The sequence below is a fragment of the Helianthus annuus genome, chromosome 10, assembly GCF_002127325.2.
Source record: "Helianthus annuus cultivar XRQ/B chromosome 10, HanXRQr2.0-SUNRISE, whole genome shotgun sequence".
NCBI classification, from domain to species: domain Eukaryota; kingdom Viridiplantae; phylum Streptophyta; class Magnoliopsida; order Asterales; family Asteraceae; genus Helianthus; species Helianthus annuus.
The window spans coordinates 42,839,331-42,858,463 of NC_035442.2; the positions used below are offsets into that span (position 1 = coordinate 42,839,331).

The 19,133-nt window shown below is 37.4% G+C and overlaps 2 protein-coding genes across 2 annotated transcripts; one reads left to right on the top strand and one right to left on the bottom strand.

The window, feature by feature from the left end:
* The first annotated feature begins 3,597 nt into the window (after window positions 1-3,597).
* On the top strand, window positions 3,598-10,351 carry LOC110885597 (protein PLASTID TRANSCRIPTIONALLY ACTIVE 12, chloroplastic). Its single transcript, XM_022133298.2, has 11 exons — window positions 3,598-3,751; window positions 3,829-3,894; window positions 5,301-5,987; window positions 6,103-6,215; window positions 6,848-7,107; window positions 7,176-7,297; window positions 7,912-7,980; window positions 8,117-8,179; window positions 8,291-8,383; window positions 9,548-9,692; window positions 10,065-10,351. Exons 2-10 carry the CDS (start codon window positions 3,844-3,846, stop codon window positions 9,647-9,649), a joined length of 1,560 nt encoding a protein of 519 aa, XP_021988990.1. The 5' UTR covers window positions 3,598-3,751; window positions 3,829-3,843; the 3' UTR covers window positions 9,650-9,692; window positions 10,065-10,351.
* Window positions 10,352-11,349: 998 nt separating this feature from the next.
* LOC110882408 (wall-associated receptor kinase 5) lies at window positions 11,350-12,504 on the bottom strand. Its single transcript, XM_022130438.2, has 3 exons — window positions 12,462-12,504; window positions 12,238-12,376; window positions 11,350-11,848 (listed from the first exon to the last, which is right to left on the bottom strand). Exons 1-3 carry the CDS (start codon window positions 12,502-12,504, stop codon window positions 11,350-11,352), a joined length of 681 nt encoding a protein of 226 aa, XP_021986130.2.
* Between the last annotated feature and the right edge of the window lie 6,629 nt (window positions 12,505-19,133).

A 19,133-nucleotide genomic window follows, 5' to 3' on the forward strand; every position in this document is an offset into this window, starting at 1 on the left:
GCCACACCCATTTCGACCGGATAAAAACTGAAGTTGTCGGCCCACACCGAATTCAAAACCATTTTCACCCATTAAAAAAACGCAAAGGGTCGATTTAATCATCTTCTACTTCTGACCCAACCAAAAAAGGGTTTTGCACAAAGACTTTCACAATATAGAGGGCTCAAGCAACAATTACAGCGTCTGAAAATGACTCGGAGTCATAAACATATAATTTTGCAAAGGATATATACCAAAGCTTCATGCACAGAGAGTTCTATGAGGCTTAGGATTAAAAAAATCAACAAATTCACCTGTTTCCATGGAAAACTCACATGACCATCACGGGTGATGATGTCGGTTCCACCACTTAAGCATCGCCAGGGGCGGACCTGTAGTTGTGTCGGGCGTAGCCAGGGCTACGGCTCAAGTTTTTACCAGTAGTGTAAAATTTTGTTTTTTTTTCGATTTTTATACATAGGACACCCCTGAACAAGTACGAGTACACCCCTCAAAATTTTTTTTACAAAATAATCACTAGTACAAGACCATTTTTTGGTGGTGTCAAATTCAATTTTTGGTGGTGTTTTAGAATACAAAGCATCAAATAACAAGATTACACCATTAAATTGATTTTTTTGAGGGTGAAGTTGTTAATAGCACCATTAAATTGATTTTTTGAGAGTGAAGTTGTTAATAGCACCATTAAATTGATTTTTTGAGGATGAAGTTAATAGCACCAACAAAGTGAACCAATTAAAACATTTTGTTACGAATCACATGGATCATAATCCTACGGTTTTCAATTGCTCTCATCCTATTCAATCAATGGATCAAATTAAGCCTCCAAAAACACAACCTTTATACCCACATATATATAGACACGATGTTAAAATCAAAATCTTTTTTAGAGAGAGAAAAATGTTAAGGAGGAGCAAAGCATCACAGGAAAGTTTTCCGGAACGGCTTTCACAGTATCAAGAAAACGGCGAATTGGCGATGTGGCGTAAAGCGTATAAATGGCCTTATCTACGAAGAGACACGAGATTTTTGAAGATCTTTCTTGATGATTTTCTGCGTGATGCCATCAAATACACCGAAGATACTCGCAGGAAACCTATTACGGCGACGAACGTCATTTATGCTTTGAACTGCCATGTATGTACAATTATACACTATGTTGATTTGGTTTGATTGTATGTGTTTAAATTGTTATTTTAGGAAACAAGTTTATAGAAATCATGTTTGTATCTCATTCTTTGTAGCTTCCCATGAACATGTAATTTTATTTCATTATGCTTGTAGATTTTATACATTTTTTGTTTGTATAGTTTTTTGTTTTATTTGTCTTTGTATTAGATCTTGGATGTTTTATAAATAAAATAAAACTAAAAAGCATGTGTTCAAATAATGTATATTATTGATTTTTCGGTAGTGTGTTTAGAGATTTAATGTTGCTTTTATTGAGCATGCACCAACAAATCCCATTATTTGGTGGTATATTTGTTGGTGCTCTCTCAAAAAGCTCACAAAGAAGCATAAATCCTAGCACCAAAAAACTGCGTTTGTACTAGTGAATAAGCCTAGTTGGTAAGCCCAAATAAGTAAATAATAGCACATTAGGTAAGCCCAAATAAGTAAATAATAGCCCAAGATTGAATGATTATTGATTTGGGCGGCATGTTTAATCCGTAAGGGATATCAAACGTCTCCAATAGTCAGACGTCGAACACAAAAAAGAGCCAAAAACGAACAGTGAAATCGAAATCGAACGAACAGTGAAATCGAAATTGAACGAACAGCGAAGAACGAACCCTGTTATGTTTGATTTCGAAGATTTTTTAATTATTTTGATCGGTAGCAGATTAGCAGAACATTGAACGAACATAACAGAATAGAACTAGTAGTGTATTTCGATTTCGAACAGAAAATACAGGTTTGTTTGATTGTTATTGACTTATTCAGTGTTTGATTGATAATTGTTATTCACTTATTCAGTGTTTGATTGTTATTCACTTATTCAGGTTTGTTCGATTTCGAACAGAAAATACAGGTTTGTTTCAATTTCGAACAGATTGTTTGATTACTTGTTAGTTTAATGATTGATAATTGTTCGATAATTGGCACTTTGGCAGCAGCACATTGAACAGAACTATAGAAGATCATCTTCGAACGCATATTTCTTGTCCTTTAGTTTATCGGGTAGTTAAGTTAGCTTTGCTTGTACCGGTTGCAACCGCAACTGTTGAAAGATGTTTTTCGAAATTGAAGCTTGTCAAGACGGATTTACGCAATCGGATGGGCCAAGAATTTTTGAACAATGCTATGGTTTGTGCGGTCGAAAAGGGTTTTTTACGTGAAGTAAAAGACGACGATGTGATGGAACGATTTCAAGCTATGAAAAAAAGAAGAGGACAAATCTATTAGGTAATTGTTTTACTTTATTTATTTATTGTCGTTTTTTTTAATATTGTATGATTATACGGTAAAAAAAAATTTGGGATACCCCTGAGTTAATGTTCTAGTTCCGCCACTGAGCATCACAGTCTTCATGCACATATGATTTGTCCGAAGCGCAGATCTGACAAAAGAAACTTCAGATCTGAAACTCCTTTAGATCATCGTTTCCATCTTTATTTACTTCTTCTAGCTAGAACCGCCGTCAGCATGATTCCGGCAACGGAAATGACTTTTCGGTGACCGTTTAGGCTTACGGCGAGTTGGTTAGGCGGCAGCGATGAGTTTGCATGCAACGAAGGAGGTGATTTAGTACATAACCGCCCGCTGTCGGAGCCGTTTGGCACTTAAACCACCGCTAAACCAATAGTGAATGTGATTTTGCTTGCTTGTGTTTTGTATTGTGCGAAACCCTAGCCGACGACATTCCGTCATCGACGTTCTTTCTCCGTCTTCGAGCTCTCCTCTCTCAACAGTACCTGATTGCAAAGATGTCGGTGGACTGAGAAGAAACTGAAGCTAGAGAAACTATGTAAAGCTTACCTCATAAGCCACATGGAAAGACAAAGCAAAGTACAACAAATAATACACATTATACAACTTTGATATGCATAGATATGCAACAATGCAAAAGGTACAACATGTTATTGCATAACTATATCGTAAATTATTAGATTAGACTATATATAAATGTGATCTATTTCTGAATCCTATATTCCTTTAAAGTCCATAAATGCAAAAATAACTTGATAAAAAACAAAAAAACCAAATTTGACATATATGTAAGGGTGGAGGGTATAGTCAATCACCCTAGGGTGTTTGAGTGAAATCCTACCCAATAATATTATGTCATGTCAACTCCTCATTCTACTCCCCATTTTACACTCAATCACTAGGTATAGTCAAACACCCCTCAATTAAAATAAAAAAAAAAAAACTTGATTGGTTGAGAGACCCTCTCTCCTCTTCTATCAATCACTCTCACCCATTTTCGGTAAACACTCACCGAATTCCTCACCCTCTCTCCAACTTAAACACCCAACTCAATCAAGGGGGGTGGTCACCGATCGGTGACTCCCACTCAAACACCCCACTCTCCGCTACTATACCCTCCACCCTAACAGTTGAGGGATCACTTATGTAACTCACTATTTTACAAGGGTAAAATGATTTAATAGACAAAAACGTTATCCAATACTATTATAGTCACTCTTTGTCCCTCCCTAAAACCCTGTTGCAGGTCCCAATCGAACTCTCCAAAATCAGTTCTTGTTATGAAATTCGCACCACAATCTGCATAATTCAGTATCTAATTGTAAGAATCAACTCAATTTCATGTCTAATTTGTTTCAATTTCTTCTTGTTCTGAAATGATTCTTGTTGTTTGTGCAGATAGAATTCAGGAACATGATTTCTGGATGTGGCTGTTTGCCTAACAAATCTCCACTCTTCTTTCAGGTTAGGTTAAACGATGTCGTTTATGTATATGAATATTAGTTAGGGTCAAATAATTAGCTTAGGAGTAGCTGCAAAAATAACTTATTAATTCAGATTATCTAATTATTTTACCCTAACACTAGACACTGATTCTCTGTTAACTATAAGCACAATTGTAGTGAAGAACATTAAATACATCATTTTGGGTCACACAGGTCACTTTAAGAATGTTTTATAAGAACCGGAATTTGTTCTTCATCAAGGATGTGATATAATTGTGTTATTTAACTGTATTTAGTAGAAAAAAGTTTACTTTTATTGTGAACTTTACGCGCATTTTGATTTGAAAGACACCCGTTTAGTTAGTTTTTACTAAAAGTAAAATGAAAAAGTTGTAGAATTGTAGCTGAGTTTTTACTAGAAGTAAAAAAAAAAAAAAACTAATTTAACTTCCTGTTGATATAGCTGAGTAGTGTTTGTGTTGGGTTAATCGAGTTTGTTCACGAGTCACGGGTCAGTGAGTAACTGGGTCACTGGATAGCGAACGGGTCACAGGTAGGGCTGCAAACGAACCAAACGTTCGGCGAACAGTTCGTGAAATGTTCGGCGGGAAGTTCGTTTGTGTTCGTTCGTTTATTAAACAAACGAACACAAACAAGAAATTTCGTTTGTTTAGTTAAATGAACAAACATGAACAAAGGGTGCGGTCGTTCATTTATGTTCGTGAACGTTTGGTAACGTGTTTGTTTGTGTTTGATAGTTCATTAGTGTTTTTAGCTTTTGTATTTTACTTGGATCCTTCAAAATTCTGACAGATAAAATATTTAATAAGTGTCAATGTATTATATATTTTGTTCAAGAAACGTTTGTTTGTGTTCGTTTGTTACCATTTGTGTTCATGAACATTAGTTTGTGCTCATTTGTGTTCATCGTCGTTCGTTTTCATTCATTGCCTAAAATTAACAAACAAACACGTTCATTTCCTTAACAAACAAACACGAACATAAAATCTCGTTCGGTAAGCGTTCATGAACAGTTCGTGAATACATATATTTCTTAACAAACAAACACGAACAAGGACTTGTTCGTGTTTGTTCGGTTCGTTTGCAGCCCTAGTCACAGGTATGGAATTAATCTAAGGTTGATCGATTTTCAAGGTAGTGAACATGTGAAATCGGGGCAAAAGTGTTGTTGAAGTCTGTTGCTGAAATAAAGGATTACTTGGTCATATTTGGCATGTGTTTTTTTTGTTTGGTCAATATAAATAAGAGTAGTTGTTGCTGTCCTTTGAATCTTGTAATCGTCCTTTTGAAGTTAAAAGTTATACATCAGAACTTACGTTCTAAAGTGTGAGTTAGTGTGTGTGTTTCTTTGTAAATGAAGGGCCTGAACCAACAATTTGTATGTTTTTTCTATGAATTCTACAGACATCTCTTTCGGGTTCATTTCCCGCATCAGTATGGCAGCCAAAAGTTAGGTTAAGCACCGCTAAACGGACTCCTTTATTTCCATGTGTAAAATGTGAAAAAAAGGATAAGGAAGAAGATTCTTCTGAGAAACCATCTTTTGATAAACTATCCGTTGAACGGGCCCCATATCATAGTTACCGAGATTCATTATCTGGGCAGGTTGAGCCGGCTTCTGGTGCTCGGGCAAGTATTCTCGGGCAGGATTATCTACCCGAAGGCACAGTCGGTCAAGCTAGGGCTGCCGCTGCCCCTGGGCCAAGTGATGCATCATCCGGATCTTCATCTTACGGCAAAAATCCGGGAAGCAGAAGAAAAACTTATAAGGCTACAAATGCTGTTTCTGAGTCAACTGAAACGAATACGGTTGTTGACCAAGTAGTGGAGGATGATGGCTTGTTTGAGAGATCAGAAGAAGCGCATGATGAATTTTCGGATTTTGTGGTTTATCAGAAGGAAAATGAAATGGATGAGTTGACCGGGTATGACCTTGACAAGAAACTTGGGCGCCCGCACCCGTTTATTGACCCTAAAGTTCGGAAGCCGATAAAGGAGCCGCTTACAAGTGAAGAATTATGGTGGAACTGGAGAAAACCAGATAAGGAACAATGGTCCAGGTGGCAGAGAAAGCGCCCCGATGCAGAAACGGTTAGTGAATAACTAATATATTAGCAATTTTTACCATTTACCTAAAATGGGTCGATTTGAATTATATTTTAATAAGTGGCCATATAAATTTTAATTGTTTTTGTTTGATCAACAGGTGTTTCTCAAGGCCATGGCCAAGAGTGGTCAAATTAAGCTTTACGGTGAAGAGCCGACGTTGACCGAAACTGCACTTTACAGAGCTAGGAGGCATTTATACAAAGAAGAAAGGTTTAACCAAATTCTTCTTGAACTAAAAAATTTGCTATTATTTTCAACATTATTTTATCCACTAATTAATAGACTATATGCTTGGAGCGAGAGCATGTAAAAAATATATATAACGTAACATTTTTGTTTGTTTATGTTTTTTTTAGTAAAATGCCATTTTCGTCCCCGAGGTTTGGCCAGTTTTTCGAGTTTCGTCCAAAGGTTTGTTTTTCCGTATCTGGATCCAAAAGGTTTGAAATCTTGTCATTTTCATCAGACTCGTTAACACCATCCATTTTTCTCCGTTAAGTCAAGGGTATTTCCGCTTTTTTTGTTTACTTAAAGGGCAATTCAGTCTTTTTCAGGGGTATTCGGTCATTTTACGTAAAGTGAAAGAGATCGAATTGACCTTTAGATTAACAAAAATGCGGAAATACCCATGACTTAACGGAGAAAAATGGATGGAGTTAACGAGTCGGATGAAAATAGCAAGATTTTAAATCTTTTGGATCCGAGAACAGACCTTTGGATGAAACTCGCAAAACTGGCCAAACCTTAGGGACAAAAATGGCAGTTTACTCTTTTTTTTTTTTTTTAAATATGACATTTTAGTGTATCCCGTGAAAGAAAAAAGTGGTTGGTGTCATGTATAGGTTGCAGGCTGAACACGATAGATTGGAAAAAGAAGGCCCGATAGCATACTACTCAGAATGGGTGAAAGCGTGGAAAAAAGATACGTCACGTGAAGCTATTCAAAAACATTATGAGGAAACTGGTGAAGATGAAAACACACAACTTATTGAAATGTTTTCTTGTCAAACTGCACGTGAATATCGTATAATGATGGGTACCGATTATCGTGTTTCGAGAGATCCGTTGGCTATGCGAATGAAAGAGGATCAGATAAAACAAAGTACGTTCTTCAACTTTGTTGACATATTTTTCTCAACTTTGTGTTAATAAGGGGTACTTTACTTGTAGTATGGGGCGGAGATCCGGTTTACCCAACGGTTAACTACATTCAAGATCCAGACCAAGTGATTGATTTTCGGGGTCCTGATTTTCACGAGCCTACACCTAATGTTTTGGCTTATTTGCAACAGGTTTGTATATTTCAACTGAAATTTTAGTTATTTTTAGAGTAAAATGCCATTTTTGTCCATGAGGTTTGGCCAGTTTTGAGACTTTCGTCTAAAAGTTTGTTTTTCCACATCTGGATCCAAAGGTTTGAAATCTGGCCATTTTCATCCGGCTCCTTAACTCTATCCATTTTTCTCCGTCAATTTAGAGGTATTTCTGTGTTTTATGTTAACTAAAAGGGCAATTTGGTCTTTTTCACTTTATGTTAAAATACTGAACCCCTGCAAAAATCGAATGGCCCTTTATGTTAACAAAAAAGACGGGAATACCCCTAACGTAACGGAGAAAAATGGATGGAGTTAACGAGCCGGATGAAAATGGCAAGATTTTAAACCTTTTGGACCCAGATGCGAAAAAAACACACCTTTGGACGAAAGTCGCAAAATTGACCAAACCTCAGGGAAGAAAATGACATTTTACTCTTATTTTTATTTATGTTTATGCTCATTTAAGCTTTATAGGAATCTGAACATATTAGTTAGTAAATTGTTTTAAAATTTGTTCAATTGTTTGTTTAATCTTTAGTGCATTAATGAAATAAAGACTTGACGCTCTTATGTTGTTTGTCGGTAATCAGAATGGCAATATAACATCAAGGGAGGAAATGGATAAAATTTTGGCCGGAGAGAAAGTTGAACAAGTAAAGGTAATTATTATTATTATTATTTTCTTTTTAATTATGAACTTTTGTAAACAGTTGTTCTGTTTTTGCACCCCCATATTCTACCAATGATAAAAATTTCTTTTGCTCACTTTTGAATTTGGAAACTTTTCCTAAATAGGTAAAGACGCCATTTTCTGATGATGAAGCTATGGCTAAAGCTGTTGACATTGGTGAAAAGGAGGTAAATTGGTGTGCCGTTTCCGTTATCAATTTTGGCTATTCTGTTTTTTTGAAATTATTTTTCTTAATATTTGCATCACTTATGTTGGTTGCATATATATTCGTTTAATAGGATAGTGATGATGAAGGTAAATTTGGCGATGATGAAAATATCACACGTAATTGGAGTGTGTTGAAAACTACTCCTGAGCTTCGCAAATCAAAGGTAGCTTTTTTATGTAATTTCTGATTTTATCTGATATTTGTATGTTAGTTAATCTCTTTCTATTTTCCGAAATACTAGAGGTGGCGTGGGGGGTGTGTGCGTGCGGTGGCTGTTGTGGGTGTGTGTTTGGGGGGGGGGGGGGGGGGGGTTGGGTAAGGGGTCAAAATGTGTTTTGAGTCAAAAAGCGTCTGATCAGTTTGGGAGTGTTGTTAAACTCCTTTTTTTAGTATTTTCCTTTTGAAGTTTATAAATAATTAACGTGTTAAATATGATTACATAATTATATTATTACCTAAGTAATCTAATAGGTCTCGGGCGACGCGAATAACACAAGTATTAAACATGAATACAACTCCTTTAACTACTTTATATCTCGTGTCACAATTGTCTGTTTTATGTAACAAGAAGAAAAAATGATGGATCCTATCCTCCTAATTTTATTTATTTTTTAAAAAAGTAAAAAATTAGGTAGTGGACTTTTCAATAAACATGTCTAATTGTGTCTTATACAAGTGACCTATTGCCAACCCTTGTGTCTCATGTCCACCTATGAGTCGGCTATTTAAGTTCTAAGTCACTCATCGTTGATGCATTTGAATCTTTCTAACCTGTTTGGATCACTCAACAGTCTAACCACCATTTTCCTTCCTTTGTTAAATTTTTTTATAACCACATGACCCGTTAAGAGATTAAACTTTAACCCAGTTAGAATATAAATGGGTCAAATTGCAACCTCTAAAAAGTACAATGGAGATATTGTTTAACAAAATGGGATTTTAAGGTAATAGGGAAATGGGTTGCTGTCTAAATGATTGATCTACAATGTGGGTCAAAATGCATATTATCATGTTGAGTTGACCAGTAAACACTTTTTGTCTGTTTTTTTTTTTAATTTTTATAAATAATACATGTATTAAATATGTTTGCTAAACGATGAAAATAACTTTGTAATGCTTCTGAATTAAATTACTTTTAGAGTTTGTAATTTTGGGAACTTTTTGTTCCTTCGACCCGTTTCATTTACCATTCCACACGGGTAAAAGTTGCCACCTCTACTAAAGGCTTCATGAAACAAACATGTAAAATTTACAATATCAATGTAAAAATTAAACAATTTGTAGATTATTCTGATTTGTTATATATGATTTCACTTTTTATTTGCAGCCCAAACCTGCAAAAGGTAAAGGTAAAATGACTTTGGAGGAAGCCATAGCTGACTCTGAAAATTTGACCGATTTCTTATTGGACTTCGATCAGGATAAGTGATACTTCGATCAGTATAAGTGATATTGGAAGCTATATTTACACGGTATGTTTCTATCCATGTTAATTTTAGAGATAATCATATTAATTTATGTTAACTTGCCTGAAATATGGTAATAAGCAGTAACACTAAACATTCATACGCTGATTTCATTGAAGTTGACCTCTAATGTGCGCAGTCTTTGTACAATTTTCAATATTGATACTTAAATTTATTGATCGGTTAATCATCCAGTTTATTAGATGTAATATGTAATGTATATCTTGCAATCCTATCATGATGTCTTTATTTTTAGATAAAATGAGTTTTGTGTATTCGACTACTCGCCATATTTGTACTCGATGCTGATTGCATGAAACATCAAGATTTTGATAATTGAAATTGATTTCAATTTGTATAATCTCTCTATTATCGCAGAAGGAGAAGACGCGAGTCGGTTGTTTTATCTGCACTTCACCACAGAAGATCCTAACCGTATGTTCAAGTTTTCGTTTGGTGGATAATTTCATATGATGAGGTATATTATTATTGCTGGTGCTGTGTTTTCTCTGTGAGCAAATTCCATAAAAGTAAAAATGTAGCAGTAATTAATGTTACCATGGGTGGAGAAAATGATGTGTTTTTCAGACATTCTTATGCTTGTGAACTAAAATTTCGTATGAATGTTAATGGGTTATGTTATATCCTCTTTTTACAAATTCTTATAACAGATGTCATACAAGGATCTAAACACTTGCAAATTGAGTTGGTAAGTTGGTTGAATTTGGTGTGGGTAGGCAACATTTTATTGTATTTTTTCACAAATAGTTAACATGTTAAATAGTATAATTACAAAAACTTACAAAGATCTGTAGCATGAGTTTTAGAAGGTAATAGCTAGCCAACTCATGTTGCTGGAGACTAGCCAATTTGGGTCATTTTTGTTGTCTTATTGGGCTGATTTGGGCATGCCTAATTCCTAAATGGTAAAAACAGGTCATGATGGTCGTTCAAAGTAGACACCGCTGCAACTGTCTATCGATGAACACCACCTACCATCACCATTGGCAACTACCGACACGTTATTTACGTTGGTAACCACTAACCTGTTGTCGGATTGCAATTGAACTACACAGGAGCTACACCAAGTATGTGTTGGAAAATCAGGCTCTTGATCAAACACAAACGCGAGATTGAACGAACTCGTTCGACTCTTTTATTATTTATCAATGACAACACACCAAATTACAATAGACCTAACAATCTAGACTCATTCTAATTCTAATCGTAACCCAACTCAAACACTAATTAAACAATTAATTATAAGCATCTGGATAAACCTAAATGTTAAACCAATAATTCAAGCCATTATTTCAGTCATGAGGTAGTGTTTGAATTGTATTCTCCAAATGCATCACTATTAGCGGCAAGAGGATACAAGTCATGTTCTTCACTTTCAATCATTAAGCTACTCGTTTCGGTGTAGTTTTCGTGACCAATACAAGGATGCTTTTTCACAAATTTCTCAAAGTTCCAAGCTCCATTGTCACATCTTTCATGCTAGGTCTGCTCCCTCCTACTTGGTTAAGGCATCTACACACCAGGTCACATGCTGCTTTTAGCAGCTCATCGGTTGCTTCCATTACCACTTGATGGTCCAGAATCTCAAGCAACCGGTTTTCGTTCTTTGCTTTCACAAAATAGGTTGCGATATATGTATCCTCTAAACCTCTTCTACATCACTCTTGCCAGTTAGCTGACCGGTATGAAAGTATTCAGGATCCAAGTATCCGATGGTCCCTTGAACTAGCGTACTGACTTGATCATGACCCAGTGGGACTAGCCTTGAAGCACCAAAATCTGCAATTTTTGCGGTGTAATTGTCATCCAACAATATGTTAGTAGATTTCACGTCTCTATGTATGATGGACATTCTAGCATCTGTGTGAAGATAAGCGAGTGCACCAGCTGATTCATGTGCTATCCTTAAACGACTATCCCATGACAATCTCCCTTTCCCACTTGTTCTATTATGAATGTGACGATAGAAGGTCTCATTAGAAACAAATTCATAAATTAGCATTGGGATATCAGTTTCCAGACAACATCCCCAAAGTTGCACCACATTTGGGTGATTAATTTGTGCAAGAATTACCATTTCATTTATAAAGTGACCCCTTTGTTCTTGGTCCAATCTTTGGGACTTTTTGATTGCTACTATCCTCTTCCAATATTATCTTACCCGTAATTGTTGGTCGCCTCTTCTAGCTCTTCAACATGAAAAATTTTCATGATGCTACGGCCTGTGGCTTAAGTCTATCTACAAATAGCTTCTTTGTTGATCATGTTGGTAGTTGACAGTAAACGGTTATAAACGTCAATAGTTAGACGGTTATTTTAGTGAAAAACTTTTAGCAAAAAACTCCTAAACAATCCATTTGCTTCTAACACTTAGTTACTGATGACGGGGTAGCCCAAGATCAAATAAAATGACTTAAGTACACATACGTCCGAAAGGTTAAATGGTTCAAAGGTTAAAAAGCTGTGAGGTGGGGAAAAGCAATACGGGAACGGTAACTAGTCACATCCCTGGATTGCTTCACCAACCCACCAGCCGTAAAAGCAATGCAGGTCAGCAGAACACATGCTATTATCCGGGGGACAAAAGGCTTCAACCCCCGAAAGGGTAAGCCCCTCACTGCAAGTGAGGTCACTAGTCAAAAGCACTCTTCTTTGGGAGATACCTTCTCCTATATAATTGACACTTCATTTACTGAGTTGAGACATTCCGGATCAGACATGTTTCCTTAAACTCTGGTCATTCACATCGTGTACTTGCTTCATGCAAGTTGTTCCCACTCACATCCAACTCACACATATTCTATTTGTTTCCTCATCCTTTTCTAAACACACTTCAGAGTAGGATCTTCAAACAACAAAAATAAACTAGTGAACCTCATTCCACGTCTTGCAAACGTGAGGGGACCCCACGACCTGCGTTAGGCAAGGTGTTGGGATTGAACCCTACCAAAGGAACAGATAATAAAAGCCAAAACTGGATCACAACAGTAGATTCAGAATAAGCAGATGTTTGGTTGCAAGTCTCCCCCCTTGAAAGTGGTTTCAACATCTGCTGACCTCCTATCTGCTGATCATGCAATCTGCTAACCTACAACTGCTGACCAAGACAAAGTCTGATAGAAGAACTAAAGCTCTGCTGCTCGATCTACTGCCTTGGTTCAAGTACTGCTGGGTTCACAGCAGTGGAAGGATGCAGCAGCAGTTTATGTTTAGTTTATGCATTGAAATGTAATATCAGTAGTTAGCATAGCAGTGTTTGTATAGATCAGAGGTTAGAGTTTGTTAGGAGGTTAGATGTCACTTTCATGGTGACGTCAGCTTTGATGCTCAGTGGTTTGCAAGTGCCTATAAATAGAACAGTACTCTGTACTGTTCTGTGGAGCTCATTCACCATCTTCTTTCTGCACGAACAAACACTGAGCTCAGGCTGAGGGGGAATTTGCATATCATACACACATTGTAATCAGTGTTTAAAAATAAATTTAATCATTTGATTCAGTGTTAGAAAATGTATGATTGATAGCATTTCTTCTGTTTGATTGTGAAAAGTTTGGTTCCATTAAATTCCGCTGCACTACTCTTTCATTTGTTCATCTAAATTCAAACACAAATCACAATCAATCCAAACTCAGGTCCTAACAATTGGTATCAGAGCTAGGACAGTCAAACTTGATCTAACAATCATTTTGACGTAAATAGTTCAGCTCGAAATTGTTGATACTGATCGTTTGTTCGTTGTGTTGAAAAACAGAGTAAGGAATAATCACCGATAAAGTTGATTAATCAGTACCTGTAAAACAACCGGAAAGATGTCGCAATCACAAGATGATAAAAATAACATTGGCTCTTTGTTTAAACCACCTATGCTGAAAAGAAATGAGTACAACATCTGGGAGCGAAGGATGCGTCACATCCTCGCTCAACAAAACACTGGATGTTGGAGGTCTGTCGTTTTCGGTCCTCATGTTCCTATGGTGCCAAGCGCAGAGGACGGCAAAAAATCCGTTCCTAAACCAACTGAAAATTACACTGAATTGGATTTTCAGAAGTTTGAACTGGATGCCAAAGCGTTTAGCATCATAGCCTCTGCACTCCCCAACGAAATCTATGCTGGACTGTTACATTGTGACAGTGCAAAAGAATTGTGGGATGCATTGAAGGAACAGTTCGGAGGAACAGAGGAGGTTATCGAAAACAATGGGGAAATTCTGAATCAGCAGTATGAAACGTTTTGTCACATCAAAGGGGAATCACTAACCCAACAATTTTAACGTTTTAGTTGTCTCATCAGTGAGCTAAGGCTTGTTAAGGTTACATTTCCAAATGCAACCCAAAATAGCAGGTTCCTTAGATCACTGCCAGAAAAATGGGACACAATTGTTTTTGTCACCAGGAATTCAGCTGAATTCAAAGATCTGACCCTGACCCAACTCCATGGTAGACTCCTGACCTATGAAAGGGAGTTGAACCAAAAAAGGAGGTTGCAAGAGTCTGGTAAAGTTACTGATGACTATTCATTCGGCAGCACAGCTCTGTTTGGTCAGGAAGAATCTGGCAGTAGTAGTAAGGATCAGAGTTATGATCATTTTATTGACATAACAGCTGGGGGTAACTTCGTCAACTCTGATTCTCACTCTACAAATTATGCCTTCACAGCAAATACTGAAAACCAGATGTCAGATAACTTGTGTTTTGAGCTGAATGATTTGCAACATTTTGATCCCACTGACTTAGAGGAGATGGACATCTTGCATCAGTTGGCCTTGCTTAGTGTAAGAACAAGCAAGTTCTACAAAAGAACAGGGAGAAAATTTCCAGGGCTTCATGGAAATTTAAGGGTGGGGTTGGATAAATCGAAAATCAAGTGTTACAAGTGTAGTAGGCTAGGTCACTTTGCTAGAGAATGTAGGAGTCAAACTACTAGTCCCATAATAACTCACCCTAGCACAAATCCTAGACCACAACAACAAAACACTGTGCACTATACCCAATATGCCCCTGCAGCACATGTTAACACTGCTCATTATGCTGCAACCCCTGTGCCGATGCATTATGTTCAAACCACTGTTCCACAAATTCAGTATGTTCAAGCCCCTGTCCCTCAGGCACAAGTGCAACCTGCTGCACCTCAAACAGCTGCTCCAACTGTGACACAACCAGATCAGCAAAGCTTTTTCACACAAGGCTTTGTTGATTGGAGCAGCATGCCTGAAGAGCTTGGTGATGAAAATTTTGCTCTATATGCTTCTAATGATGCTTTTAATGATGAATTTTGTTTGATAGCATTAGAGTCAATACCAGAAGGGGATGAAGCTGAAGGTGAACAGCTAAGTGCTGAAACAGTGGATGAAGTTGCTGAAGCAGTGGTTACTGCAGTTGCTGGTGAACTACTGCTGGAAGAAAATTCAGAAACCCTGATTGAACCACTGACCGACCCTTAGTCCAAAGAAGACAAAGAGGAAGAAGAGCCGAAGAAAGCTGGTGATGAAGAAGAGAGAGCTGATGAAGAAGATAATCATCAATGTGATTGTGCCATGATGGCTGCTGCTAAGGTATCACCTCAAGTTCTTGAAAAACTGTGTTCAGACAACTGTATTATTGCATTTGCTAACATTAAAGAGGTGAATGAAAACCTTAGAGATAAAATCTTGTCTGATGAGGTCAAATTTGAAAAGTCATTGAAAGAACTTAGAAACAAATTAGCTGAAAAAGATAAAGAGATCAGCAGTTTGAAAGAAGAACAAAGCATAACCAAAACTCAACTCCAAACTATGGTAGAAAAATACCAAGTTTGCAAAAAGGAGTTAGAGTCTACCCAGATCACCTGTGAAAGGTGAGTGGAGTCTTGCAAAGGGTATGAGGTTATGCTTGAGAAACAGCTTAAAAGCAATGTCAAGTTTGGTATAGGTCATAGAAAATATGATGACATTGCAAGCACTGCTGCAATGCAAGCTGTTTCTTCTGAAATCATACCAACCAACAAAAATGGCCAAGAGGTTAAAATAACCAACAAACTTGGTAACAAAATTACTCTGGAAAGATCTGTGGGATCCTCAACTTTTGAGGAAATTGAGAAATACCAATTTAAACCCACATGGTCTGATGAGTTTGATATCCTTGAAAATTTCAAACCAATGGATTTCACAACCACTGATGGTGTAAAAGCTTCAAAAGCAAGAGTCATTCCTATCAAAGATATCCCAACAGAGGTTCAAAACTCTGTTGCAAAGGAATATGAGAAAAGAAAGAAAAGAGAAAAGATCAAAAACTTGTTTTGTGAATTCTGTGAAAAGAAGAATCATCTAACAAAAGATTGTTTTCATCTAAAAGCATATGATATAAACAAAACAAGCAACATTTCACCTGCTGCAAGCTGCACCATCTGTGGTAAAAATAACCACAAAACTAAGGAATATGTATCTCAAAAACTTTGATGAAAAGAAGAAAGAGTACACCACAAAAACATCCTTAAGTTCATCAGCATCATCTGTTAAGTTCACCAAGAAACAACCACTGTTCATCCCTGTCCAAACTGCTGTCACAAAACAACTGAACCAAACATCTGTTCAAAGGGATGTACAGGTGACAGATGCACCTCCAGCCAATCAATTCAGAAAAGGCAAGGAAAAAGCATCATACCAAAGGATTCCACACATTTATGAGACTTACAAAAAGCCCTCTAAACCAAAAGTGAACAGGCATCCTTTTGGTTATCAACAGATGATAGGTCAAGACCCCCAACAGTGGTTAGAGAAATACATTCCCAAAAATGTACAAACCCCTGAGGTAACCATTGTCCATGCATCTGCCTCCATCCCAGACGCTGTTGAGACCCCATCCAAAGCCCTGTTGGCTTTGGAAACTTTTTTGAACTAATCCTTTACTTCATGTGCAGGGAGCTTCTGCATGCTTAGATAGTCTTTGGTATGTAGATAGTGGAGGCTCCAGGCACATGACATGATGTAAAGCCCTTCTTCAAGATTTCAAAATTCATGGAGGGGGTGATATATCCTTTGGTAATAATAGTAAGGGAAAAGTTCTGGGGTCTGGTACTGTAAAGTCTGGAAATGTAAAATTTGAAAATGCCAATCTTATTGATAATCTGAAATTCAACCTCATGAGTGTGTCTCAAATGAGTGATAAAGGGTTTGGATCATTCTTCACAAAGGATTGTTGTAGGATTGTCGGACCAGAAATGGTTAGTAAGATTGAAGCAATAATCAAGAAAGGCTCAACAAAACTTGTTGCTCAAAGAAGTGGCAATGTTTATGTTGTTGACTTGTCAAGAGAGTGTCCCAGAGCTGATGCCTGTCTGTTCTCAGCTGCCTCTAACAAAGAGACAGAGTTATGGCACTAAAGACTGGGACACACAAATCTCAAAACAATCAATGAAATTTCAAAAAATGGCTTAGTAAGAGGCTTACCACAAAAAATGTTTTCATGTCCTGAACACTGTGTTTCCTGTTTAAAAGGAAAACAGCACAAGAGCTCTTTTAAGTCCATTGAAGAGTCCAAAACAACCCAGTGTTTGCAAATGCTGCACATGGATTTGTTTGGCCCAGTGCAAGTCAAGAGTCTCAAAAAGAAAAGATACTGTTTGGTAATTGTTGATGACTTCTCTAGGTTTACATGGACCTTCTTTTTACACTCCAAAGATGAGACTGCAGGTATTTTGCAAGACTTTGTGATACAGGTTGAAAAGCAATTTGACCTTCCAGTAAAAGTCTTCAGGAGTGACAATGGCACAGAATTCAAAAATAAGGAGTTGGATGCCTTCTGTGTGAAGAAAGGGATTGTAAGGCAGTACAACATTCCTAGAACACCAGAGCAAAATGAGGTTGTTGAAAGAAAGAACAGAACACTGATTGAGGCTGCCAGAACCATGCTTGCAGATTCAGGTTTGCCATTAACTTTTTGGGCAGAGGCAGTAAACACTGCTTGCTATGTCCAAAACAGAGTTTTAATCAACTCCAGGCACAAAAAGACTGCTTATGAAATTCTGTATAAAATAAAGCCATTAATCTCATATTTCAAAGTTTTTGGTTGCCCATGCTTCATTTTGAACTTAAAAGATTCTATCTCAAAGTTTGCAGCCAAAATCGATATGGGTTATCACCTGGGATACTCATCCACTGCTAAGGCCTACAAAGTGTTTAATACACGGACCAAAGCAGTGGAAGAGACCTTGAATGTAAAGTTCAATGAACTTTCATCACTGAAAATCCCTGCAAATCCTGCAGAATTGTTCGATCTTGAAAAATTCACTTTTGAAAATAATGCTGTCAAGACTAACACTGCAGGTCCATCAGAGGATTCATCACCAGACTATGGATATGAAATCATCATTCCTCAAAAGTCTGCTTCAAAAGGGGGAGCATCAGTTGTTCAAAACAGTTGTCAAAGCTCAACCACTGCTACCTCAACAGTTGTTGACCAAAGTAGCCCCTTAACCACTGCTTCCACCTCATCAAACACTGCTGACAAAAGTCCTCAAACAGTGGATCAAAGTCAGCAGGTGTTCACACCTTTACCTCCAATGCCTCCACCTTTTGAAGCCACTGCTGGGTCATCAAAGTCACCAGCAGTGGTTAGCTCAGATGATACACATCTGCAGCCTTTACCACAAAATGCCATCATTCCCTACCAAGGAGAGCTAATCTTCTTGAAATCTCATCCACCAGATCAAATCATTGGCAACATCAATGAAGGGGTGCTCACAAGAAAGCAGTCCCAAAACATTTGTCTTTTTGCTGGATTTCTATCACTCCATCAGCCAGTCAAGTACCAAGAGGCACTGAAAGACAACAGCTGGGTAGAGGCCATGCAAGAAGAGCTCCAACAGTTCAGAAGACAACAAGTATGGGAGCTTGTACCACTGCCAGAGAATGTAAGTCCAATTGGCACAAAGTGGGTCTTCAAAAACAAAACTGATGAAAGGGGCATTATTGTCAAGAATAAAGTCAGGCTTGTGGTTCAAGGCTACAGACAAGAAGAGGGAATTGATTATGATGAAACATTTGCTCCTGTTGCAAGACTTGAAGCAATCAGACTCTTTCTGGCCTTTGCTGTCAACCACAATATCAAGGTGTACCAAATGGATATAAAATGTGCATTCCTCTATGGTAAGATTCAAGAAGAGGTATATGTCTGTCAACCTTCAGGTTTTGAGGATCCATTTTATCCAGATCATGTCTACAAGCTAAACAAAGCTTTGTATGGCTTGAAACAAGCACCCAGAGCCTGGTATGAAACTCTTTCCACCTTTTTACTTTCCATTGGTTTCACCAGAGGCAGGATTGATAAAACACTGTTTTTAAAATGGAGAGGAAAGGATTTGATGATTGTCCAGATTTATGTGGATGACATCATTTTTGGAAGCACATGTAATAAAATGTGTGAAGAGTTCAGACAACTCATGACAGCTGA